The sequence below is a fragment of the Periophthalmus magnuspinnatus genome, chromosome 8 (genome assembly GCF_009829125.3).
Source record: "Periophthalmus magnuspinnatus isolate fPerMag1 chromosome 8, fPerMag1.2.pri, whole genome shotgun sequence".
Classification (NCBI taxonomy): domain Eukaryota; kingdom Metazoa; phylum Chordata; class Actinopteri; order Gobiiformes; family Gobiidae; genus Periophthalmus; species Periophthalmus magnuspinnatus.
In genome coordinates this window covers 1,686,175-1,713,220 of record NC_047133.1, presented here as the reverse complement: position 1 = coordinate 1,713,220, position 27,046 = coordinate 1,686,175, and the positions used below count along the sequence as shown (strand labels likewise).

At 43.0% G+C, this 27,046-nt stretch overlaps 1 protein-coding gene across 2 annotated transcripts; it reads right to left on the bottom strand.

Annotated features, from left to right (window-relative positions):
- Nucleotides 1–331: 331 nt before the first annotated feature.
- Nucleotides 332–26,734, bottom strand: ep300b (E1A binding protein p300 b). 2 transcript variants are annotated; one of them, XM_055223389.1, is made up of 30 exons: nt 25,242–26,734; nt 23,275–23,858; nt 21,408–21,581; nt 14,298–14,586; nt 13,450–13,563; nt 13,122–13,352; nt 12,929–13,040; nt 12,698–12,826; nt 12,483–12,600; nt 12,234–12,402; nt 12,062–12,139; nt 11,890–11,975; nt 11,667–11,807; nt 11,114–11,584; nt 10,802–11,044; nt 10,356–10,548; nt 10,007–10,125; nt 8,511–8,750; nt 8,111–8,199; nt 7,195–7,275; nt 7,012–7,068; nt 6,822–6,899; nt 6,604–6,671; nt 6,378–6,528; nt 6,029–6,289; nt 5,788–5,953; nt 5,489–5,656; nt 5,244–5,405; nt 4,668–4,949; nt 332–4,577 (listed from the first exon to the last, which is right to left on the bottom strand). In XM_055223389.1, exons 1-30 carry the CDS (start codon nt 25,333–25,335, stop codon nt 1,557–1,559), a joined length of 8,169 nt encoding a protein of 2,722 aa, XP_055079364.1. In that variant the 5' UTR covers nt 25,336–26,734; the 3' UTR covers nt 332–1,556. The 2 variants fall into 2 exon arrangements, with proteins under 2 accessions (XP_055079364.1, XP_055079363.1); XM_055223388.1 differs by having other exon boundaries at nt 10,356–10,551; nt 25,242–26,713.
- Nucleotides 26,735–27,046: the final 312 nt, after the last annotated feature.

Below are 27,046 nucleotides of genomic sequence, written 5' to 3'. Positions count from 1 at the left end.
CGCTGGCAGGTACCAAACTTTGGACTCCACTAAGTCTCTGGTAATTAAAATGTAACTCAGATGTTTTTTAAAACAATGGAAACTGATTGCTTTTAAAACAATATCCTGTAATGACCACAAGAGGGCCATGAAGGAATTTTTTTTTTTTTAAATGGGAACGCCAGTGGCCTTTCAGAGAAGTGTGTTAAGGATTGCAGTACTTTAAAATATTACCATTGATTCCACCATATCTGCATTTATCAATCAAGCTTCTTTGAAAATTAAATAACCATCCATTGATATGGCTGTGTGTTAAGCTTACCATCTTTCTACTGACACATTATCGTATTGTACATTTTAATTTTATTATAAAAAAACATGACTTAAATCCACAGTTTACTTTTTACAGTAAAAAAATCAAAAGTTAAATTAAACTCATAGCAGATGCAAATGAGGTGGGGACAGAGGAGGATAAGGGGCTGGAGGGCGGTTCAGAGTCCAAAAGGAAGCAGCAAGTATCAAGGCAGAAAGTGAGTTCTTCACCAACACCTCATCTTTCCCCTCAGTTCTGTGCAACACAGTTAATTTGGATCAAACTCTGCAGTTCATTGAAAACAGCAGAATAGTTTAAAACACTAAAACGTTCTAATCCACGTCCCAGCCCATGCTCTGAAAACGGTACAGGCACACAGGTTTGCATCCCCCCTCCCCAGGGCTCCATTGCTCCACGTTAAGTGTCCTTAAAGGAAAGAGTGCACACATTCGGGGGAGAGGGCTCCACGTGTAGGCATGACAGAAAACTTGGCATCCTGATGCATCTGAGAATTCAGCAGACCAAAAGCTGCAGTAAAACACTGACAGGTAATTTATTCTCAACTCATCTAAATATATCTTAAGTGTAAAGAAATATCCACTAACCCCCACCTCAGTAACAGTAACAAAAATATATATATATCTATACAAAGTGTAGCAGTCTCAGGGTACACAACACTTGTGACACCAAATTTAAAAAAAATAAATAAATAAAGCTAACAAAAACAAGTGTAAAAAGATATGCATCACGTTTGAAATTACATTGATAATCTCACCTCACTCTGTCAAATAAAAACAGACTGAGAGAAAAAAAAAAAAAAGGTTATTTGATTAAATCAATTCTTAAATTCTTGTCCAAGTTTAATATCTTAAAAATACTTGCTTAAAAAGGCAAGTACTTATTAACCACCCGCTCCCCAAAAATAACTCCTTTTGTAATCTGTAGATGTGCAGGTGGATGGTGCTACACAAACCACTGTCCACTTTGTTCATAATATATAACAAAAATATATTAACAATAACTTACGTTTCATTTATTTTAACCTACTTAAAGACGGGTTTCTTTATTGTTCATCTCCCATAGGAAGTTCTGATCAATGCATCTTTATTGAAAACATCTTAAATAACATTTAATAGTATAAAAAGGCTAAGTAAAACAAAAATACTGTCCTGGTGAGTGCAGTTTTGTGCGCAGAGCTCCTAGTTCAGTAGAGTTCCTACATGAAGTCTAAAGGGTTGTGGTTCGTGTTTTGGCCCAGAGGGTCCTAACCAGTGGCCCCTGTCCCGTGAAGCCCAGCCATACTATTCAGCTGGGACAACATAGCGTTTTGGTCTGTCCCAAACTGATCCATTGAGTTCTGTGGATGCTGGTTTGGCTGCTGCTGCTGTGGTGGGGGGCCCATCCCAGGGTGATGGTTCAGGTGGGTGGGGTGCGGGGACCCCGTTTGTACCTGAGGTGAGATGTGATGAGGGGAGGGCTGGGGCTGCAGGCGTGGGGATGGGCTCGAGTGTGGGGGCTGTGACTGAGGTCTGGGAGAGGGCTGAGGGGAGCGGACTTGGTTAGCCAGAGACGTCGGCAGCGCCTGTCCCTGCAAATGAGGATGTGGAGACGGCTGCTGGGGACTCATGGGGCCACTGTGCGGGACAGGGGACCCACCGGGGCCAAGGGTCTGCTGTTGTTGGAGAAGTCTCTGGTGAAGGGCCTGCTGGAGCAGCACCTGAGATGGCGGCGGGCCACCCTGCGGACCCTGTGGACCCTGCGGCTGCTGAGGGACACCCATTGGCCCCCCACCTGGCCCCCCATCACCCATGGCACTCTGCTGCTGCATCTGCAGCTGGTGCTGTAGCCTCTGCTGTAGGGCTGCTGTTGCCTGTTGCTGAGAAGGGATTGGGTAGTTCTGACCAGTGGACTGCATCCCAGGCTGGTTCATGTAGCCCTGCGGCTGTGGAGACTGATGAAACTGACTGTGGTTCATTCCCATCTGTTGTTGATTATGCGGTGGTGGTGGTTGTTGTTGTTGATGCTGCTGTTGATGCTGCTGTTGATGCTGCTGCTGTTGTTGTTGTTGCTGCTGCTGTTGTTGTTGTTGCTGCTGCTGCTGTAACTGTCGCCTCATGAGCATTTCTCTGAATTGGGGATTGTTGAGGTTGGCAATCTGTGGACTCTGACCCGGAATTCCCTTCGCCCCCACCGGCTGCGGCTGCAGGTTGCTGACCATTGGTCTTGGTTGATGCATTTGTTGCTGTTGCTGGAGCTGTGCCATGGCAGCCATGTTGACATTCTGTCCTCCTCCCATGTGCATCCCAGGCTGACTTGGAACATTTATGGTCATCTGGGGGCCACCTCCTGTAACACTGTTTCCAACTGGTCCCCCTGGTTGGTCTGGTACTCCTGGGAGACCTCCTGGCCCACCTTTGTATTTGGAGGCCCTTTGCTTGATAAAGGCAGCCATGAGCTGAGGATTGGATCGAAGAATGTTGAGAACCTGCTGCTGCTGAAGAGGAGAGCTTGGAGAGCGCAGTGTGCGGAGCAGGTCCTGCAAGGCACCCTGTGGAATGTTTCCTCCAGGATTTCCTAAGACTCCAGCAGCTCCTGGGATGGCCCCTGCAGTGCCTTGCTGTTGTGGAGCCATGTTCATGAGAGGCTGCTGCTGCTGCATTTGCGGCTGTTGCATTTGCGGCTGCTGCATTTGCTGCTGCTGCATTGGCTGCTGCTGCATTGGCGGCGGCTGCTGCATTGGCGGCTGCTGCTGCTGCATTGGCTGCTGCTGCTGCTGCATTTGCTGCTGCTGCTGCTGCTGCATCTGCTGCATTTGCTGCTGCTGCTGCTGCATTTGCTGCTGCTGCATTGGCTGTTGCTGCATTTGCATTTGCGGCTGCGGCTGCTGCATTGGCTGCTGCTGGGCAGCCATCATGCCAGGATGGCCCATCTGATTCATCATCGGCCTTTGGGGTGCCATACCTTGTCCTGTCCATACCTGCTGCTGGGAGTTGTTTTGCAGTGGAGCAGTCATTCTTTGTTGTTGTAGCTGAGTGGGCATATTACCCTGCTGAAAGTGCTGCATTTGCCCTCCCACCATCCCTGCTTGGGCCCGCTGTGGATCTATGTGCGCTCGGGCTGCAGCTGCTGCTGGATTTTGAGGAGGCGCACCCATCACGGCTGCAGAGGGGTTTCCCATGGTCATTTGCTGGCTCTGAGCCTGTTGATGGTGTCCAGGTGAGGGCATCATGCTCGTGGCGGCCTGTGCCTGTCTCTGCAGTGCCATTTTTCTTTGCGCATCTGCTACTTGCTGAATCTTCATAGCGATTTCTACTGCAGCTGGTGGTGGTCCTGAAGAGGGCTGCTGCTGCAGGACGGGCTGATTCTGTGGCTGACCAATATCAGTTGTCATAGCGCCCCCTTGCTGCTTTTGTTGGGGTGGTGTGGCAGTGCCAAGGCCAGGTTTGCCCTGGGACTGATGGATGGGGGAAGAGCCTGGAGGTCTGCCAGCATAAGTGTTGAGCTGCTGCTGGGGCGAGTTTACAGCTCCATTCTGATGCTGAGGAGAGTTCATGATGCCCCCTGGCCCAGACGCACCACTCATCTGAGGAAACTGATGTTGCACGTGGTGCTGCTGTGGTACCATGCCGCCCTGAGAGGCTAGTCTCCCAGGCTGCGGCACACCAGGCGCTGAGCCCACCCCCTGTGGTAGACCCTGCTGCATGTGGTGTGTGGGGGTCTGAGGAGTAGGAGGCTGAGTGCCTCCAGATGTGGGAGTGCTGGGTGCTGTGTTATTGTGTCCTGGTGATGGGAGACCTACAGGGGCACCAGGTGGTCCTCCTGTGGGCTGGCCCACTCGCTGCATGCTGGCCATTCGCCTTCTGAGCATCTGTGCCTGCTGCAGTCTGTGCTGCAACTGTTGCTGCCGGAGCTTTTGTTTAATGTTTAAGCAAAATGGGACGGGACACTTGTTCTCTTGACAGTGTTTGGCATGGTAGCAGCAAAGAGCTATGAGCTGCTTGCATATAGGACAACCCCCGTTGGTTTTCCGCTTGCATCCCTTTGTGTGCTGAACAACACGCTTCATCTTCTGACAGGATGGCAGAGAACAGTTAGCATTTCGACACTGGCATGCATGGACTAATGACTGGATGCAGCGCTGGATGCTGAGGCGGCGGGAGTCTCCAGGGTTTTGGGTGGTAGCAGCTGCCTGGTTGTTACTGTCATCGTCCAGTCCAAGCCCCAGTTTATCCATCTTGTGCTCGTGGCCTTTAGTGTGGTAGCAACTGATGCACAGGTCATAGTCCTAAAGAGAACACAAAAATGATTTAAATAATTGTTGCTTTATGAAAGAAAAATCTAGCAATTGAGCGTAAATGGGACTGGCATCTCTGACCTCACAGACAGTGCAGTGGAATCGAGTCTCCACGTGGTGTTTGCATTCATTGCAGGTGTAGACAAAGCGGTCCTGACTCTGGTTGTGCAGCTCCACCAGCATGCACATGGAGCTCCACTTGGATCTTCGAAGAGAGCTAAACTCCAGGTGTTTGTCTCTGGCCAGGGTGAGAAAAGCATCCCGCCCATCCATCAAGTCACAGGCCATCAGGGGGTCTGGGTCGGTGATCGGAGGCAATGAATTGGCAGTGGGTCCGGCAATTAGACGAATGACAAAAAATACCTACAAGAAAAAGTGGGTGTTATCCCAGAGTCATCCAGGAGTGTTCACAATGGCAGAAAGTGACATATGGAGGGAAATACATAATTTTTGGTCAAGATTTGTCAAGACAATTTGTATAAAATTTCACAATTCTGTCAAGTATGTGCGTATGTGACCTCTTAACTTTTTAAGAAAGTTAGATAAGGGGAAAAAAAAGATGTGCTCCATTCCAAAGTTGTTACAATTATTTACATATAACTGCACCAAATCCTTCACTACAATAAAAATCACATTTGGTGGAGCAGAGAGTGGTACCTCTTTGTGTTTCTCCATAGTGGCATATAGTTTCTGGGAGAGGTCATTGGAAACACTGGGCATCCCCGCCTTTTTCTTGTTTGCTCGGCTCAGGCTGCTTTTGTTCTTGCTCGTCTTTTTATTGTTTTTCTTTTTGGCATTCTTACTGTCGCCAGTTGCAGCCTGAAAATGTGAGAAAGTAACAGGTCAACATTTATTCATTGTCAATGTAAACAAGCTTTAATTTATTGGTGATTTCATCTTACATCTGTAATCTCATTAGAGGTACTATTCTCTTCCCTTTTTCGCTCTTCCTCTTCTTGTTCCAGCTCTTTGATACTTTCCTCTAGAACATTGGGCCAGAAATCTCCTTCAAAGTACGGAAGTTCCTTAGCACTGGTCAGTCGATCTTCTGTCGCCTGCTTGAAAATGTCCTAGATGATACAAAAGCAGAATCTCAAGTAAACAAGTATAATGATTAAATCTATGTGGCATGTCAGCAGTGTTCCCTTTACACTACTACAATGATATCACGTCAAACAGAATGCCATTAATAATGTCTCACCTTGTAATCATGCACAATGCGTTCTGCAACAGCCTTGTCCAGCATCTTCTTGTACCACTCCTGAAGACGTTTTGGCTTAGGGATTTTCTGGTCAGCTGGGTGACAGTGAAAGATGTAATCATCGCCTTCACTGGGAGGACAAGCCCAGATATGTCCCGTTGTATACCTAACATTAATCAAGAGGGATTGAAATATGGACATTTACCGTGAACCTGAGTTATACAAGTTGGCATTGTCTTACCCCATTCTCTTGACATACTCCAGGTAGCCTATAAGAATCTCGTAGTATACAGCGGTCCTGAGGTGACGAGGTTTAAAGAAGTGCACACTGTCCAGATATGAGATGTAAACCCTTCTTTGATTTGGAGGGGGGCAGTCTGATCCATACTCCTGGACGTGCATGCCAAAAAAGCATACCTCCGCCCCGTCAATCTCCTCAAAGGCAAACAGAGCTTTTGTTCTATACGGGAAAGACTCCGCCATCTCTCCACTATCAACAAACCTTTAGAAGAAACAGACCAGACTCAAAATATAAAAGACAAAATATAACAAATGTGTAGGAATTATGAATAGAGAATAATTGCTTGTACCTGGACTTCATGCCAGGTTTGACCTCCACCACCTTGTCAGAGACGTGCACCACACGAATGGTGACCTCTCCTGATTCAGGATGATTCTGTCTTTTGAGGTAGTCGTTCACTTTTGTCTCCAAAAAATTCCCCAATTTAGTCTGAGGAAGTCCTGTAAAAGAAAGCAGGGTTTAGAGATTCAAGATGCAATGCAAACAAGCACTCCTATAATATTTACAACACTTACTTTTGGCTGCATATTTGTTTTCTTTCCGTGTCTTATTAACCTTTTTAAGGCACTCGTCACAAACAAAACTGTTGGAGAATAGAATAAAAAAAAAAGAAACATACATCTACATTGTTATATCAACAGGCTACCCACAAGATGTGCTAAAAAATTCTACTGAAATGTTACTGTAACTGCAACTTGATACAACACTACACATTTGAGCCAAATGGACTCACCCTGTTGGCCAAATGGTTTCATTGTGCAAGACACAGATCTGGTGCATTTTTCGACCGCAATCCATACATTCCACAAACCTGGATGAGGACAATGCAAGTACGAACGGTTACAATAGAACAAGGTATTCAAAAAGTATCAACACCTGCCATTTAATAAATCTATTACAGAGGTAGTTTAAAAAGGACTTACAACTCAGGGTCAAGAGTGTCATTCTTCTTGCGTTGAAACTGGTCTTTGTTTATAGACCTACAAAAAGAAAAAGATACATTTGTCAACTTAATACAGAAACATTACGCCTTCTGATCAAACTTTAATATTTTTTTAAAGAGAGCAAAAAAGTTCTGTGTATTAAAAGTGTGGGCTAGTACTTACGTCTGTGGCTGAGAGGGGTCGTCCCCCAGGGAAACACTTTCACCTTGGATTTCGTTGAAACACTTCTCACAGAAGTGGTACCTGTCAGCAAGAAGCCCATATTTTGGTGAGCTGTTGTCATCAGAACAGCCAATCACAAAGAGGGCGCGGAGAAGCAGTCGCCAATCAGAGCAAGGCAGGCCGGGGGCGGGCACAGAAGTGGAGACAGAGGGCAAGGAAGGTCGTCGCCAGGAGGCAGGAGAGGCCAATCGTGAGGCAGGAGAGGCCAATCGTGAGGCAGGAGAGGCCAATCGTGATGCAGATTTTTTTTGTGGGCAGGTGTTTTGATTTTATGCATACATTTTCGGAGCGGATGATTGGTCACACCAAAGCAGGCCAATGCAGACATCACAAGCGTTAAAAAAGGAGGGAGAGAAGGGAGGGGAAGGGTCAAAATGAGAATACATAAAAAGCGTGAAATAAATTGTTACAGATTTGATCAAGACAATGAAGGCAAGTGGGAATGAAGGGACATAATGTACACACCAACCAACAGGGACAGAGAGCCAAGGCAAAGCAAGGCAATATTAGCATCAGACATTCAGTGGTAAACAATACAACATTACAGCAACAAACAAGACCAGAGAGCTGTGGAGGAAGGAGCCAATAATATTCTCAGGATATGAAAAAGGTAAATGAGGATTAATAACCAAAACTCTAAAGCAACAAAGACCCATCATCCTTTTTCATCATTTATAATGTGGGAACTAAAAATATGATAGTGCCAAATTCCATCTGTGACTGGATTCACTAAAGGTTATGTTGTACAGACTAACTAAAGGTCTCAGACAGTTCAATGGCTGTACAAACTCAAATTAAAATGTGTGAACCTTGATAGTAGATGGAAAGTCCAATTTCCAATACTGATAGCTCTTACCTGTTCTGGTAGCTAAAGTAAGCAGCGTCACGTTGAATGGTGCATAATTGCTTTCCATAGCAGCATAGTGTTTGGGGGGAAAACTCAAACTGCAACAATAAATACAAATGCCTTGTTAGTAGATGCAAAATACACTCACACTTTGTCATAAAATAGCCATAAATAAACCCTGTCAAAAAAGAAAATAGGCAGCATTTTTGTCTGTAATCATTCCAAATCTTCTACTTTATCATTCAAGTCAAGAGAACTTCTATATTAATGATGTATCAGACAAAAGGGCAGGCCTGGTAATGCTGCCAAACCAAAATCATTTAAAATAACAGATTCAATCATTAATGATAACAGAAGACACAATACATTAGGGTAGAAACATTTCCAGATCAAAAGGGTTCATCATTACCTTCCTCCCACAACAGTATCCAAGACCCTGCATGACAGGATCTATCTCCATCTCAAACACCTCGGCGAGCTTGGAGCAGTACTTGTAAACACGGGACGTCTTGCGGTTATAAAGCCAAGCGTTATTGAACATCAGCCAGATATCCTCCACATATTGCCACGGCTCTTGGTATTGTCCCGTATCCAGCTTCCGCTTGATAGTTGACAAGTCCATAGGGTTCTTCACTATGTCAAAGTAGTCCTTTTGCCAAACGGTCCCAAGCCAAATGATCAATGGGAAGAGAAGGTAAGGTTGTCATCAAGGCGGCGTAAAGAAGTCACAGGCAACCGGGCAGGACCAGAGGGAGAGAAGAGGGTGCAGGGAGGACAATGATGTTGAGCACTGCAGAAAAGAGGTTCACGTGCAAACAGAAAGACATGACAACTTCTGCCCTTCAGCTCCGTGTTTTGCACCCAACATGTAAAGCAAATTACACATTAAGAGAATGTAATGGCGCCTGATCCTGGCAATCACAGAATTATGGTTTGTGTGGCTGAGAATGAATGCTTGAATTGGGACATGAAGCTCTGAAAGGCTGTAAGAGCTGTTCAGAGACAATGAGGGTGCAAAACCAAGAAAAAAGGGGCTATGGCAACAGGCAAACCAAAGTGAACTGTTAAGCAGTCCATCATAAATATAGCAGCTTTAAGCTAACCATGGTGAGGTGGATGAATGTACAAGCACGTTTCAATTCAATTTGACTTGATCAGGAGCAATACACTAAAACATTTTCTTTTTTTAAAAAGAAAATATTCCATGTGCCAAAAATGCTAGTTTGTCATTTAGTCTCTGGACGGATTAATGTTGAAATACATTTAATGGGTAAAAAGAGGCCTCGTCTGCCTCAATGTCACCATAGCAACAGAGGTTAGAACTATGTGTTGCATAACTATACATTTGTGAATGTGAAACAAAAACAGGTTTAGTGCTTATTGTATATTGCCCCACCTCATCAAAGCCATTTAAGCAAACTCACTACTACTAGCGTTTATACTACCAACACTGGAGAGAACAGAATAAAGCTAAAAATAATGCAAATAATAGTTATGATGGAAACTAAGCAAGATGAAATGAAAAATAAAAGCAAGACTGGTGAACTTAGGACCACCAATATCTAAAGTATAGATACAGTAATAATAATAATAATAATAATAATAATAATAATAGTTATTTTAGCATGATTAAATGTTCAATGTCATTGCTTTAATTTTCCAAGGTGGCATTAAGCTTAAGAAATGACAACAATGATTGTATTTCTTAGCTTAGAACATGCAGTAAATGAATAAATAAACGCAGCAACCGACAGAAGACAAAAACAAACGTTTTACTATAAAACTATGGATAAATTATAGTATTAAATAAGAAAAATAAAGCTCTAATTTTACATAAATTGAAGCAAAATGGCAGCCAGTGCAATCCCTTACCAGGTTAGTTTTGTTACTAGTTCGAATACGTACGGGTATTCCCAGTAACTGGGGGTCCACCGGCTGACGAAAAGGTAAAGACTCCGGGTCCTGCCGGTACAAAGCCTCAAGAGTGGGCATCAGAGCCTGACGCAACTCCTCTGGCTTAAAAACTGCCAAGAAATGACCCAAGGTTAACACAAGGTTAGACTATTTTGAAGACATCCTTATTTCTTTATGGTGAAACTGTGAAGGATGAACTCTAACTTTTGGGGCAATGCACCAGATTGAATACTCACAAGGTCAAGTGACTCCAACCTCAGTAGTTCTGACCACAAAAGAGCCAAGACTTCACGCAAATCCACTTAGCCATTGCAAGTTTCCCCAAAAAATTAATACTTACCTTTCTTTTTGCTTTGCGTGCTGGCTGGGGAGCTACTGTTGGCCATTGACCCTGAACTCTCCTCTTCCTGTTTTGGCTCCTTCTTAACCTCTGGCTTCTTGTCCTCACTTTCTGCTCCCGTGGTAGACACAGACAAAGTTGTTTCCATTGACTCGTTTTTGCATTCATCTCCAGACGGCATCTCCTTCTTTATCTTCTTTGAAAAAAGAACATACTTACATTAGTGGGTCATTTTTTATCTGTATGTGTTAACTTCACCAACTGCACTGCTTTTACTGAACATGTCCCATTGCAATAACCTGACACTAAAAGTGTTTTGTTTTATTTTTGGATTTATAGTGATGCATGGGTTTAATGAATAATCACATTCAAAACAATCACGATATTGTTTAGCACTACAGCAAGTTGTAAAAAATGTAAAAAGGCCTTTAATAAATAGTTCTTACAGCTGATTTCTCTTCTGTCTTCACATTAGGCTGTCCTTTGCCTGTGTCCATTTTGTCCTCCTCTTCAGTTTCAGCCTCTTCCTTGTCTGGATCTTCCTTTTTGGCAACTTCAGTTTTAGCATCTTCCTGATCGGGGGCTTGGTCGTCTGTGGTAGGAGACTGAGAGTATGATTCAGTGTTGATCCCATCTGAAGCTTGTGAGGATTCTTGATCTTCTGTGGTCTGTGCAGCCTTGGGTGAAAGCTTTAGCGTAAAAGAACAATGTCAGTATACTTTAAAAAGTGACTGGGGTGTTTTGGCGAGTATACTTACAGGAGTTTTTGGTGGTTGTAAAGACACTAGAGGATTCTCTGTTGGGGCTGCAGCTGTCAGACTGTCCTGGAGGCTCGGTGTTGGTGGGGCCATCCCTCCCAGTAGCTGGGGCTGAGAGGTTTTGTCAGCATTCGGTGCTTGTTCTGACGTAGACTGTAAAACCTGTTGCAGCTGCTGTGTTTGAGGCATCTGAGGTGTGCGAGGAGAGTGAGGCGTGGGTGTCTGAGAGCCAGATAACATCGGGGGAGTTTGGTGAGGCTGTGGCGTTAGGCTTTGTGCTGGTGAGGGCGAATTAGTGGGCACAGCTGCACAGTGGGGGTTGGCATTGGCCTGGTTTGGAGCGGACAATGGAGGGAGGCTGGGGTGAGGCACAGCATTGTTAACACCAGCAGACGCCAAGGGGCCAGGGGGAGTAGGTTGTGCTACAGGGCTACTGGCAGGGATTGAAGGCGTTGTTGACATTTGGTTTTGCTGAGATGGAACATAAGAAAATAGAAAACATTATAAGCAAAAACTTGTCAATAATGTACTCACTATATCCAATTATTCTCACCATTGACATTTGCACCCCAGACTGGTTCAGTCCAGCAGAACCAAGGCCTGGACTTGACCCAGGGAACTGAGGTGAAGAGAGGTACTGGTTTTGTAACTGTGTGGCATTGGGCTGACCCATTCTCATTTGGGACATGCTCATCTGTAAAATTCAGTATTCATTCATTAGTAATGGAATTAAGGACATGTGTATTGTATTCATTACTGTGGATGTGCATGTGTACCTGATTCATTGGTGGATTATGTGAAAGAGGAGGCGTAGACCTTTGACCCATTGTTTGCATCCCCATTTGACTGAACTGGTTCATTGCTAGAGAGAAACAGGGTTCTTTTTTATTTATGCTACATCTTTGTTAAAGTACACATAAAACTGTACCTGATGTATTAATGACATACCTGCTGGGTTTTGCAGTCTATTAATAATCTGATTGGGTCCAGGTGGTCTGACCATCGAGTGATCGGCATGAGGACCATCTGAGGTTATTAATGTCAAAGAAAAACAAAGTCATAAAATTGTGTTTATAAATATAGAGGAAGAAAAAGAAAAAGAAGAGCATTGTTTCCTTACTTGGAGGTTGACCCTGAGCCATGGGGGCATGGCCCATGTTTGGAGGACCCTGTGAAATCCCTGGCTGACCAGGCATCATGCCTTGTTTCTGAAGTCGCGTTCGTCTCTTTTCTTCAAGTTCCTTTTGAATCTTATAAATCTTTTCTGCCAGAAGGTGATAGTACTCAGCCTAAGGACAAGAAAAAAAACATGTCAACTCTAGGTATGTAGTTGAAATATATTGAATAAATACCACACTTTAGACCTTACCCTTGTGTTTGCAGACTCATACATGTCGCCTTCTACTTTACGCGCATAAGCCACTAAATTTTCCATTCTACGGTCCTTCAGTGCAGCCGGGTCAGGGGTAGGAAAGATAGCTTGCACACTGCTCCCAAAACAATGTACAAGGCAGAAATTAGACATATACGACTCACCCATTCTTCATATATATGGGAAAAAATTTTTTTAGAAGACAGACTTACAGCTTATGAACAAGATGATTGCGAAGATCTTGGGTGATGTCTTCATGCCAGGGCTTGCTTATACTGGCTGAAGATGGATTAGCTGTGGTTGGGATTGAACCCAGGTTTCCCGCACCATCATTCATCAAACTAAAAAAAACCCAAAAAAAACGTTTTTAGTCTTTTTAGACTTTACTTACGACTTTGAATTTATTGTACTGTGATCAAAATAAAGCAAAACTGTAGTCCTACCTTTGCGCAATCAGACTATTTTGCAACATGTTGTTTGGTAAGACACTGGCCTGTTGTATTGGATTCGACTGCTGTAGCCCCATAACTCCATTCACTCCAGTAGAATTTCCTCCTGAAATATAAAACTTATGGTTGAGATCTAAAATTCAATAAGGTAATGTGTCAATGCCATTTGATCTTCTACTTAACTCACCCATTGAATTCAAAGGTCTTATCCCAGGCTGGTTCTGAAGCCCCTGGTTTGGCATGTTGGCTTGTGGTATCTGATTGCCCTGGTACGGGAGACCAAGGGCAGCATAAGCTCGTTCAATGGAACTGGGATCTATTTGGCTTGCAGGATTGACATTTGGAGAGTTGGTCTGTCCACCTTGGACACCTGGACCTAAGGAGTTCACCAAACTCACCCCAGCATTATTAAGGGCAGCTGTAAAGACATTTTAAATATAAAGAGATAGAAATGGGCAAGACAGGCTGTTTTACTGTACATATCAAGATTGCTTGTGAAAAAGGCAAATACTCACACTGCTGATTCCGCTTATCGCCCGCATTTTTCAATGGAAGGCACACAGGACAGTCATGGCGAGTGCAATTCTTCCAGTGAGAGATAATCTGTCTGGATGAGGCACAGTGGGCCACTAGCAGAAGAGAGCACACAGAAACATGTACCTTATTTTAATGCATTTTTATTTTATCACAGTTTATATTCTTCTTCTTCTTTGTTTTATGTTGCACCATAACGCCAAAGCAAGTATCTGTGAATTTTGTTGGGAGTCATATTAAAGTGCATATTCATGTTAATACTTGCTTAGTTCGGTGGGATGGTACTTGTGGTAAATATTTAACATAATTTTACGTCAGTTAAGTGGCAGTTTGTGGAAAAAAATCAGAAGAAAAGTTCCAAATATACAGGAAGTAGCGTGAAGTTCAAAAAGGGAATAAATGTCATCATCGACCTGTCATCAGCGCAGAAAATTCCAAGACATTCATTTAACAAAGATGTTGTTGCTTATTTTGTTAGTCTAATCATAACTATCATATCTGCTGCCTCTGTCCAACCAGGAAGTGAAATTATAAATGTCAAAGTTAAAAAACATTAAGTAAGATTTTTAGTACAATTCTAAATATAGTAATATGTTTTAATAAAATGAGTAGTCTAACTTGTCATATGCACTTCAAGTCCATTCTCACTTGACCATGTTCTGTGCAATGTCCATCTCCATCTCTCCTGCATCTCACTTTAGCCAAAACCTGTCATCGAATGATGACATTACAAGCAAAAACACCACCAATATGATCTTCAGTAACTAAAGATTGATATTACAGTATTCTTAAGCTTAAACTCACACATAACATCAAGACTAATACTCACCCTGGCAAGACTTGCCCGCCTGGCAATGGGTCATGTGGTTCAACACATTCTTCATGGTGCGACAGTGGGGTAAGTTACAATGTCGTACTTCTCCGTTGGCTTGTTCCCTTCTCTGGCACTTATGCGCATGAAGTAAAAGGACCAGTTGCTGTTGTATTAGCTTTCGCTTTTCAGGGTCTGCCGTGGGAGCTCCAACACCGGGGCCTGTTCCTCCTGCACCAAGACCGACCTGTAGGGCTCCTGGCCCAATAGGGACGCCTCCAACTGTGGCAGACTGCTGATGGGAGACCTGCAACCAGTAATTCAAGATCATCAGCTTATTTCAAATCAATGCCTCTAAGGTACAGTTTATAAAACAATAATATGCATTTAGATACATTAAATACATTTTATGTTTAGCTGAGCAAAATAAATTATACACCAAACACATAAAAGGTGTTCCTATGCTGTGCAGTTATTTAAAGGTCTAGAAATAAAAAAAATACAGTTGAAACAAATGCTTTTTTTCCTCACTGTGACATGAAATCAGACTAAACTTTTCCTGTTTTAGGTCAATTAGAATTACCAAAATTATTTCTATTTGCTAAATGCCAGAACAATGAGAGAAGGATTTTTTTGGTCATTTTTTCATAACTTTCTTCAAAGTCACAAGTTTACATACAGTAAGATTACTATGACTTTAAACAATTTGGGAAAACCCAGATGATGATGTCATGTCTTTGGTTTATTGACAACATCTGAGTGAATTAGAGACACACCTGTGGATGTGTTTGAAGACACACCTGAAACACTCTAGTTCTTTGTGTAACATCATGGGAAAGTCAAAAGTAATCAGCCAAGATATCAGGAAGAGAACTGTGGACTTGCACGTTCATATGTACGATTATACACAAGTACAAAGACCATGGGAATGTCCAGCCATCATCCCGCTCAGGAAAGAGACGGGTTCTGTGTCCCAGCAGGAAGAAGCCATTACTCCAAAAGAAACATAAAAAACAGACTGCAGTTTGAAAAGGGTATTAAGACCTTAATTTTTGGAGACATGTCCCGTGGTCTGACCAAACTAAAATTGAACCATTTGGCCATGAGCATTGTTACGTTTGGAGGAAAAAGGAAGAAGCCTGAGAACATCATCCCAGCTGTCAAACACGGGGGTGGCTGCATCATGTCGTGGGGCTGTTTTGCTGCAGAAGGGACTGGTGCACTTCACAAAACAGATGCATCATGAGGAAAGAACATTATGTGGAAATACTGAAGCAACATCTCAAGACATCAGCCAGGAAGAAGCTTAGGTGCAAATTGGTCTTCCCAATGAACAATGACTTGAAGTATACTGCGAAACTGGTGACAAAGAGGCTTAAGGATAACAAAGTCAATGTTTTGGAGTGTCCATCACAGAGACCTGAACTCAATCCTATTAAAAATGTATGTGCAGACCTGAAAAGGCCTGTGTGAGTAAGATGTTAACTTCCCATGTGAGTTTGTGTTCTGTCGCGAGACCTCAGGAGAGGCGCGGTTCTGGGAGTTTTTACCTGTGTGTCAAGATGGTGGCTGAATAAAAATTTCTCTACAATAAGATCCTCGTGTTTTTGGGAATTTACATGGTAGCAGAGGATGGTTACCAATTACAGAGTACCGCCGAAGTTTGACGAAGCCAGGCCTTACGAGTGTTGGAAAAATGAAGTTAGTATCTGGAGACTTGTTACGGAGCTGGACGAGAAAAAGCAGGCGCTCGCGGTGGCACTTGGGCTCGAAGGGAGAGCCCGAGAAACAGCGTTGGAAATATCCGCGGAGGATTTGAACAAGGATAACGGTATGGAAACGTTACTTGCAAAATTGGATGCGGTGTTTTTGAGAGAAGAAAAAGACCGCGCTTACGAAGCGTACTCTTATTTTGACTCGATAACAAAAGACAGTGCGGTGTCCATGGCGGATTATATCATTGACTTTGAGCAGAGATACAACCGAATGAAAAAGTACAACATGACTCTGCCTGACGCTGTACTTGCCTTCAAGCTCCTGGACACGGCGTGTCTGGAGGAGAAAAACAGACAACTCGCGCTTACTGCGTGCACTGAGCTCACTTTTGTATCTATGAAGTCAGCGTTAAAACGGATCTTTGGTGGAAAGACAACAGGTGGAACGAACAACAACGAAAATCAAGATACAGCGTTTTTCACGGAGCAAAAACCGACCGGAAAATCCAGACGTAGTGACCCATCACAGGGCGCACATCAGCGCCAGCGGCCACAGCAAGGCACCAATCCACTGGACAAATACGGCAGGCGAACGAGATGCGCCATTTGTCAGAGCACGTACCATTGGGCGAAAGACTGTCCTCACCGGAGGAATGAAGTTAAGTTGACTGAAGATGAAAATGTGGAGGAGTGTAACATTACCCTGTTTACTAAAGCTATGACTGACTCGGAGATCTTCTTAACTGAGTCATTGGGCTCTGCCATCATTGACACGGCTTGTACACGTACTGTGTGTGGTCAAAAGTGGCTGGACAGTTACGTGAAGGATCTTACCAAAAGACAAAAAAACAAACTGATGCAAACGGAATCTCCCAGCCACAAACCATTTAGATTTGGAGATGGCCAAGTTGTGTACTCCAACAGAAAAGTGAAACTCCCAGCCAAAATAGGACCTACAAAGTGCCACATTGAAACTGAAGTAGTTCCTGCTGATATTCCTCTCTTATTGAGCAAAATGTCCCTGAAGAGAGCAGGAACTGTTTTGGACATGGAGAATGACAGAGTTATCATGTTCAAGCGGCCTGTGCCTCTGGAGCTCACTAGCTCAGGGCACTATTGTGTGGACATTAGAGATGTAAATGCAGAAGTGAGCTGTAATGACAATGATGTTCTGGTTGTTACTGCAGACATGTCCATAAAAGAAAAGCATAAAGTTCTCCTGAAACTTCACAAGCAGTTTGGCCATGCCTCTGCAGAGAGGCTGCAGAAGCTCATACACAGCTCTGGAAATACTGATCAAGACTGTCCAGTCATCCTGCAAGAAATCATTCGTGACTGTGAAATATGTCAAAGATACAGCAGAACCAAGCCCAAGCCTGCTGTTGGTTTGCCTTTAGCCTCAGAGTACAATGAGACAGTGGCAATGGATCTACATGAGCTGGAACCTGGTGTATGGTACCTCCACATCATCGACCATTTCACACGCTTCAGCGCTGGAAACATTGTGAGGACCAAGAAGCCGTCGGAGATTGTTAACTCTTTCATTCACTCGTGGATAAGCGTCCATGGAGCCCCAAAACGGATCTACACTGACAATGGCGGAGAGTTCAACAATGAGGAGATACGAGACATGGCAGAAAACTTCAACATTGAAATAAAGACTACAGCAGGATACAGTCCCTGGAGCAACGGGTTGTTGGAGAGACACAACATGACACTGACTGAGATCCTCATGAAGGTGAAAAAGGAAAATGGGTGTGGTTGGCAAATTGCTTTAGACTGGGCCCTTATGGCTAAGAACAGTATGATCAATGTGCATGGTTACAGCCCACATCAGCTAGTATTTGGTCAAAATCCTAATCTCCCTTCTGTTTTGGTTGATAAGCCACCTGCTCTAGAGGGCACAACTATGAGCACCAGAGTAGGGCAGCACATAGCGGCACTACATGCCTCTAGGAGAGCTTTCACAGAGGTGGAATGCTCAGAAAGAATAAGGAGGGCACTACGCAAGCAGCTTAGGCCTACAGATGACAAGTATGAGACAGGAGACAGAGTGTACTATAAACGAGCAGACAGTACAGAGTGGAAAGGTCCAGGTGTAGTTATTGGTCAGGATGGGTCTGTGGTGTTTATCAGACATGGGGGGATCCTTGTACGTGTGCACCAGTCCAGATTGAGTAAAGTGAATGCACAAGATGCAGAGAAACAGATATTGCACACTACTCCTGAAAACAACAAAGAAAATAAAAACACAGTGACGATTGATGGGTCAGAAAGTTCAGATGGTGAACAAAGAGGTGAAGAAGAAGAACAAATCAATGACAACAGTGAAAGTGAAATGACAGAAAACCCCAGACAAATTAATGTTACACCTCCTGAAACAGATCGTTATGCAACTTCTGATTTAAAACTGAAAACAGGGCAGAAAGTCACATTTACTAACAGAGAAGATGGTGTTCAGTACACTGCCAGAGTCTTAAGCAGAGCAGGGAAAGCAAAAGGGCAGTACAAAGATTGGTACAATGTGCAATATCTTGAGCCAGATGGCAGTGAGGGGCAAAAGCAAGCATTAGACATGTCACATGTTGACAACCTTGACATTGAGTCTGAAAATGTGGACAATGATGTTCTTATTACTAAAGATATTTCTTTTGATGGTGCTAAACAGCAAGAAATCGAGAATTGGCAAAACAATAATGTTTTTGAGGAAGTCACAGATAGAGGTCAAAAATGTGTATCTACTAGATGGGTCTGTACACTAAAAGAAACGCCAAATGGTATTGTCCCAAAGGCACGGCTTGTAGCAAGAGGTTTTGAAGAGGTAAATATTCAGAGTTTGCAGAAAGACTCTCCCACATGTGCATCTGAGTCACTTAGATTGCTGTTAGCTGTTGCCAGTCAAAACAAGTGGAAGGTTCACTCTATGGACATTAAATCTGCCTTCTTGCAGGGTATGGAACTCTCGAGAGACATTTACATTCGACCCCCACCTGAAGTGGGTGTGGACGGTGTACTGTGGAAACTAAAGAAATGTGTGTATGGACTTGCAGATGCCTCCCTCTACTGGTACAACAAGGTTAAAGAACTGATGCTGAACACTGGTGGTAAAATGTCTCAGGTTGATCCTGCAGTGTTCTATTGGCTGAATGACCATTCTGAGGTCACAGGTTTACTGGCATGTCATGTAGATGATTTTCTTTGGGCAGGATCCGAGCACTTTGTAACAAATGTGATTCCTGTACTTAAATCTACCTGTCATGTAGGCCGTGAAGAACATGAGAGTTTTTCTTATGTGGGGATGGACATTACCACAGTTGGTCATAAAGTATTAGTTCATCAGCACAATTACGTACAAAATCTGCAACCAGTCCATTTACAGGCCGCCCGGGCTGTGCAGAGGGATGCTCTCTTAAACGAAACAGAGACAGAGCAGCTCAGGTCCAAAATAGGACAGATCTTGTGGGTTGCTAAACAAACAAGGCCAGATGTAATGTTTGACACATGTAGCCTAGCATCCAACATTAAAAAGGCTACTGTCCAGTCTATTCATGAAGTGAACAAAGTGATCCGTAGACTTAAGTCAGAGAAGGTCACACTTAAGTTTCAGCACTTAGGAAACAATGCTGATTTGAGTCTAGTTGTCTTCAGTGATGCTTCTCTTGGCAATCTTCCAGATGGTGGCACACAGGGAGGAGTTTTGATTGCACTCATGGGTAAAGATGGCAAGTTTTCCCCTCTGTTTTGGCAGTCTAAGAAGATCAGACGTGTGGTGAGAAGCACTCTGGCAGGAGAAACCCTTGCCATGTCAGATGGTATAGACAATGCAATGTTTCTGGCTACACTGTTCTCTGAGCTCACTACTGGAAATGCAAGCTTGAATGCTCTTCCCCTTATCTGTGTTACCGACAACCATTCACTTTTTGATGCACTTAAGTCTACTAAGCAGGTCACAGAGAAGAGGCTCAGGCTAGAAATAAGCAGCATCAAGGAGCTTTTACAATCTAAGAAAATAAAAGAGGTCCGTTGGTCAGAGGCTAAGTCACAGCTTGCCGACTGTCTCACTAAAAAGGGAGCCTCATCCCTTATGCTTTTCAAGGCTCTAGATGAGGGTTTGTGGTTATTGTAATTGTTTTTAATTTTTTTTGTTAAACCAAAAAACTGTTATGCCATTATGCCACTAATACTTTTGTGTGCAGTTATTGTTCTGAAATAAGGGTGTTAACTTACCAAAGCACACTTAAAATATGCTTTTAATTTATTTTTCTTTAAAGAGAGAGGGAGATTGTTAACTTCCCATGTGAGTTTGTGTTCTGTCGCGAGACCTCAGGAGAGGCGCGGTTCTGGGAGTTTTTACCTGTGTGTCAAGATGGTGGCTGAATAAAAATTTCTCTACAATAAGATCCTCGTGTTTTTGGGAATTTACATAAGATGGCCACAAACTTGTCTCAGTTACACCAGTTCTGTCTGGAGGAATGGGCCAGAATTCCTGCTAACTATTGTGAGAAGCTCATGGAAGGAAATCCAAAACATTTGACCCAAGTCATAACAGTTTAAGGGCAATGGAACCAAATACTAATGAAATGTATGTACAATTCTGACTTTGAAGAAAGTCATGAAAAATTGTCTAAAAAAAATCCTTCTCTCATTATTCAAGCTTTTAACAAATAGAAATAATGTCAGTAATCCTAATTGATCTAAAACAGGAAAAGTTTAGTCTGATTTAATGTCAGACAGTGAGAAAAAAGCATGTGTCTTTTATATAGTGTATGTAAACTGGTTTCAACTGTATCTTTCCCATCAGCACAATCACAACACTTCATAGACGCACACCACAAAATGGGGAATGTCCTTTCTTCACACTTATGTCTCCATGGTTTTGAGCCAACAATTATTTGAGCAGTTGACTAGTGGTTGGCCATTTCTTTTGTTCAGTCAAAATAAAAAGTTATTTATTTATGTATTTTTTTAATTCATAGATTTCTTTGTTAATTAAAGTAAACCAGTGTAAAGCAAAAATAACCAAATTGAGGCTTCTCAACAGAGAATGAAGGATTACAATGTAATTAATAAAAATCTCAAAACATATGCTATTTTTAGAACATGAGGCCAGAATTTAAGAGTCTTAATATTATTGAAATAGTTAAGAATTATTAAATTTGTCATAACACAAGTGCAGCAAGTAATTAAATAAGTATTGAATTTAAAGAATTTACTTTGTATCAATAAAACTGACAAACTTCACAATATTTCAAGCCAAACTGAAAAATACAGCCTCAAGTGCATTACACAGACAATTAGTACGTCTGAATATAGCAGCTGTTCTGTGTAATCCAAGCAAAGTACTGTCCGTCTGCAAATGCAACATGAACAATATAAAGAAGGTAAACTGTAAAACCAAGTAAATAAATCCTACCATCCCAGGCATGCCTGCTCCCACCGGCTTTTTGTCGAGGAACTGTGTAGGCAAACTGTTGGACAGTCCTGCCTTGGCCTGAAGCTGTGAACCCAGTCCTGCTCCAGCCAGGCCTTGGCCCGCTGACTGACCATACGGCCCACCATAGGGGCCAGCATTGGTCATCATATTCATCTGTACAGTGGATAATGAAAGAAATAGATTACACATTACAATTTACATAAATTAAAAAAAAACAAAAACAAAACAAAACAATTTTGATTCTTCTGAGTTCTTAACTGCTATTGGTAAATACCATATGGTGGGAGAAGAAAAATGTTCTATAGAACAATCTACAATTAGATTAGATTAGATAGATATGGGCAATATGACAATAGAAACTGAACATTTATCTGAACTAACCCGGTGGTTACCCCCCAGACCTTTGGATAACCAGCCCAGCACGCCATGTCCTTGTAAACATCAAAAACACAACTAATCTGTGTTTGTGTAAACTGTAAATTTTTATATTGTGCCAGTAAATCTGGGGCTGTTCCACCAATTGGGAATGTCAAGATTAGTCAGTTTATCAAATCTAATCATAATCCTGATTATTCAGGTCATCAAGAAACTAAAAAATGATAGAAAGGATTTTAGAAAAAGTGCTAATAAAGTAAATACAATTAAGAATTTAACTGTTAAGGTACACTTTATTGTCTCTGTAGGGAAATTTGTCCTCTGCCTTTGACCCATCCCTCGACCTCATCAGGAGCAGTGGATCCAGATATATTGTTACTATATTATATAGTATAGTATAGTATATTTTATAGATATTGTTACTAGGCTTGGTCAGGAGGACTAGCTTCGCTACAGGATTGTACCTATTATGCATGTTTTGTGTTGATGGAGGAAACCAGAGTGATCAGAGGAAACCCACCCAGACATGGGGAAAAACACGCAAACTCCGCACAGAAAAGCTCAAGCGACCCAAGAATCGAACCGGCAACCACTAGTGAGCCACTCAGCCACCATGCTTCAGTGTAGTCATGGTGTTAATAATAGTGAAAAATTCTTAATAATAATCGCAACACTGAAATTTTATGTAGCGACATCCATACAACCAAACACATCTATGCACTATACTGTGCACCCAATACGGTCATTCTGAATACTTCTGAAGACACTCACAATAGTACAGGAACTAAAAATACAACTAACAAATACAATTGGTTAATGCTCATTCCTCTGTTAAAGACAAAAATCATAGGAGCTCTCACCTTTTATTTTCATGTACACCACAGGTAAAGTTTCACACATCGCACAGATTCTGAAAGGTGTGTGTGTGAAGAGGGTGTGCTGTTCTACTTTCTTCTTTTTTTACTTTTTGAACCCAAAAGCCTTGCATTTGTCAACAAAAATCATAACCAAGATTAGAAGTGGGAGACATTTATCTATAATTGCATAATATAGCAATTGTTGTTTTGGAGATATGCTAAGTTAGAATACTGCTTCATTGTCTACAATAACATAAAAAAGATTGCAAAAAGTTTATTATAAGGTGATAATTATACCCAGATGCAGTGTATAAGGTGATAATTGTACACTGCATCCGTTTGCTGTTGCATTATGCAGTTTTCATGGTTGAGGTTTGTTTTGGCACAATGATAATTTCCCCCATAATTAATATAAATGTTGTCCATATTTTTTCCCTTTAACCATGATGTGGCAGTTTTTACTCCATAACATAATTAAAACAAAAGAAGGTTTTGCATGTGGGGGTGAGCTTTATGTCCCCATGGCTCTATGGTCCCAACATTTGTATGAAACAGAAATACATTAAAAGACAAGAAAGACCTCATCTGTAGCAAAGATCATAGATTGCACTCACCTTTTTCAGTGCTTCAGGTTGCTGCGGTCTAATTCCTGGCTGAGTCAAGGTGCCCATTTGTCCCCCTTGTTGTTGTTGAAGGGTTTCAGCTAACAGATTACCATTACTACCCATGCCAGCAGTGCCCAGATAGCTCATCCGTGGTGACCCATTCATGAGATGACCCCCCATCAATCCTTGCTGTTGCTGCTGTCCAGCGTGGACCTTTTGCGCTCCCATCATGGTGGGTCTATTATGAGCTCCCATACCACCAGCCACGTTAACCTGCTGCATTAGTCCTGGCTGCTGTTGAGCTTGAGCTCCGACTGAGACACCAACTCCCCCCATACTCGGGGGAGCTCCTGGTCCTATGCTGTTAGGTGCAGGACCGCTCTGCTGTCCTGACGCACCAATGCGCAACAGTTCAGAGAGTTGTTTATGTTTAGTGGCAGTCTCCTGGCCTCCAACAAGGCCGAGTCCAGTTCCATGTCCCCCAACGCTGTTATGAAGCTGGATGGAGTCTCCGCCGTTGGTTATTCCCAGATCTGAGGAGTTGATCAGCTCGTCTGGGAGGTCGTGCTCCAGGTCAAAGAGTGAACCAAAATCTAAGCAGGAAGGACAAAAAAGTGCTTTTAAGGAAGACAACTATTTGCAAACAGAGTTAAAGAAATAGCAGCCTCTTTAATCCTGAACCTCTCTCATGGGCATAGTTTTGTGGTTTGATGGGATGCCAGACATGGAGAGGAAACGTGGCAAGGTCCAAGTGAAAAGCCACAGAGGAGTATGTAAACATACTACAGCACCAGGTAGGATGTTTGCACTGCATCTGTGGTGGTAAAACAGGAGTCCTGAGACGGAAACTCAGATTTGAGATAACCCTGTTTTATTTACATTTAAGGTCCAGAAATTATTTGTCTTCAGAAAATTTTAATGATCCAAGTTTGGACATTTTAAAACATCTGAGTTTAAAATATGACAATTGCGGAACAGAGTTAAAGTTAGTTTGTATAAATGAATATATTATAACAGCTTAGAAATCCAGATAAGTGTTTGTCAGGGTCTTTTAGTCTAAAGAAAAAGCATTTTGTTAATGTAGGACGCAGACAATGGACGGTGGACAAGAATGGGCTTTGTCGGTGACTATAAATAAAGTCAGACATATGCTTAAGAAAATGGCAGAAGATGCTTTTTTGGAGCCTGTCCTTTAATGTTTATCGTGATTTCCCTCATCCAAACCTCCTCAGCGCATCTGCTGGACGCGGCTTTGCGCAACTTTATCCTGAGGAACAATGGCCAATGAAACACAATGGTCTTAACCAAGTGCGTCTTTACTGCTAATATGAAGAGCACAGCGCACAAACCGCCTCATGCCTCACAAATAGAACTTCATGCAGATTCTAGTACATAATAAAGTTGTTGTGTGGCAGCGTGCATTAGTCCAGTGTTTGTTTGTCTTTCTCACAGCTGTGCGGCGGAGGACACTTTATGTGAAGCTAGTTAGCGCTAGCTCAACCGTTACTTTCCCATAAATGTTTTTACACTCACATTTCACATGGTTTTATGGACTATACATGAAGTTAAACTGGGAATGACTGGTTTATTTTTCTTTGTGAGGTGAAATAAGTACCGGTGTGTCTAAATAACTTGAAGAAACCTGGGCTCATTCGATTCTTCCATTGTTTGGAGATTGATCTTTTAGTCGATGCTAGTTAGCCTCTCGATGCTAACACATCAAAACATCAGCTCCGAGCGCAAACACGAAGCACAAGTTATGACACTGCCTCAGGAACATAACTTAAGCATTTTACAGAAGGTTGAATCACTTAATCAACACCTTAATAGTCTGAAAAGTGTGTTTAACAAACTTTGTTAATAACTACAGCCTCGTACAGCAGCAGCTCGGTCATTAGTGCACACACTGGAGTTTATGTGTGATCACCTCAGGAGGAAACATGCAGGATTTTTACAGATTTTTGCAGGATATTTACCATTTCCATCACTGGTCGACAGGGACAGAGCTGGAGAAGACAGCTTTGGCCTCTTGGCTGAAGGCGGACCCGTCTCCAACACATTCTCGGCCATATTTCACCAATTCAAATGTGTTGATCTTTCCTGGGGACTCAGTTTCCCCTTTTGCGCGTCTCCTTTTCCTCTCTGAGATGTTGTGCGCATTCCCCCAGCTCTTGGAGGACGGTAGGGGAGGAGACAGCAGCGGAGTAACCTCTGTCTCAGCCTCTCGGGTTATTCTTCTGCAGATATCGCCCCCTCCCAGCTGCAGATTTGGATTCTTCGCAGATTTGAAGAAGAGGAGGAGTGTGTCAGCCTCATGTAGCCTCCTGTGCCACGCTCAAACTGTCCCAGGACCAGGCCCCCAGCGTGTGCCAGCGTGCGCCCCACATACTCCAAATCTTTAGGCTAGAACAGCATCAGTGCACAAAAGTTTCCTGCACCAAAAAGAACCGAGGAGAATGTGCGCACTTTGCAGAACTTATTGCGTCCAAAAGTTTGTCAGAGCATTACGCACTGCAGGATGCGCATATGCATGAAACTTCTGTGTGCACGCTGCTGTAATTGCGCAAGTGTTTGGCAATGAGATTATTAGATTGAAACAAATGGCCTCTTCTCTTTTTTGTTGTTGCGGCCTTTTGTGGGATACTTTTTTATGCAATCAGCAAGTTTCTGTGAGAAATAGCTTATAAATCACAGTGCATTCAGCTAGAGTCTTTGTTTGACAGTGTAATTGTGACAAAGATTCACAGTGCCAATAGCCAAATGTTGTCAAAATGTGTCAAATTGATCCTATTGTCTGTTTGCAGAAGCCAACCACAGGAAAACTGCACCTCTGAGGGTTTTGGCAGTTTTTGATCATTGAATGTACAGGGGAAAAAATCACCAAAAGCTTCACCAACAAAGACAAAGTGTTGATAAAAAAAATAAAAAGAAAGAAAATGACTTGTGTCCCATGTTTCAGTGTGCCATCAACATGGGACAGAAAAAAAACCCGTGAGTCCTGGTGATGGAGTGCCGTGCGCCCTGTCGCGTCGATCCGGAGTTTTCCTTCCCTTTTTCCTATGCGCGCTTTTCTTTCCACCTTTCCCTTCTGCCCAAAAGCAATTTATTGACACAATTCTCTTTGCGGGCTCTTTGCTTGCTCCTCTTCAGACACATTATGATGTTTCATGTTGCTGTATCCCACTTATCGCAGGGGTTTCCTTCGGTGAGTCTGGAGCCCTCTTCCGCCTCTCCGTCTGCGCAAACACCCCGTGCTTGGATTTTTGAGTAATTTCCTTTTCATGCATACAGACATCTACATATAAACAGATCACCCACTGGACTCTTCCCTTCCTCGCCTGTCTTGTGTTGCTCTGGTGGCGTTGGACAGATGCGGACAGTCTCTCCACTGGAGGAGCCCGGAGCTGCGGCGTTGCGTTCACCGGAGTCGCTCCTTCTTTCGGTTATCTCTCCCGTTTTTGTCGGTCTGTCCGCACAAACAAAATGGCGGCTTGTTGTTTCTACTCCTGACGGGGGAGGGTTGGAGGTACAGCAACATTAGGCGTGAAGGGGGAGGAGAAAGGGGAAGATGGGGGAGATTGTCTTGTTTTGCTGGTTGAGTGTGTAGGTGCCACACATGGATGGTGCTCCTCCACTGCCCCAGGACAAGGGCTCACTTTTCATGGCATTCTGTCAAACCCCAGTGGTAATCTTGAGGAAGTAGGAGATTCTGTTTCTGTTCTTGACCCTGCAAGAAATGCTGGTTAAGCAGATACATATAGGTCTTTATAGGCTTAACGAC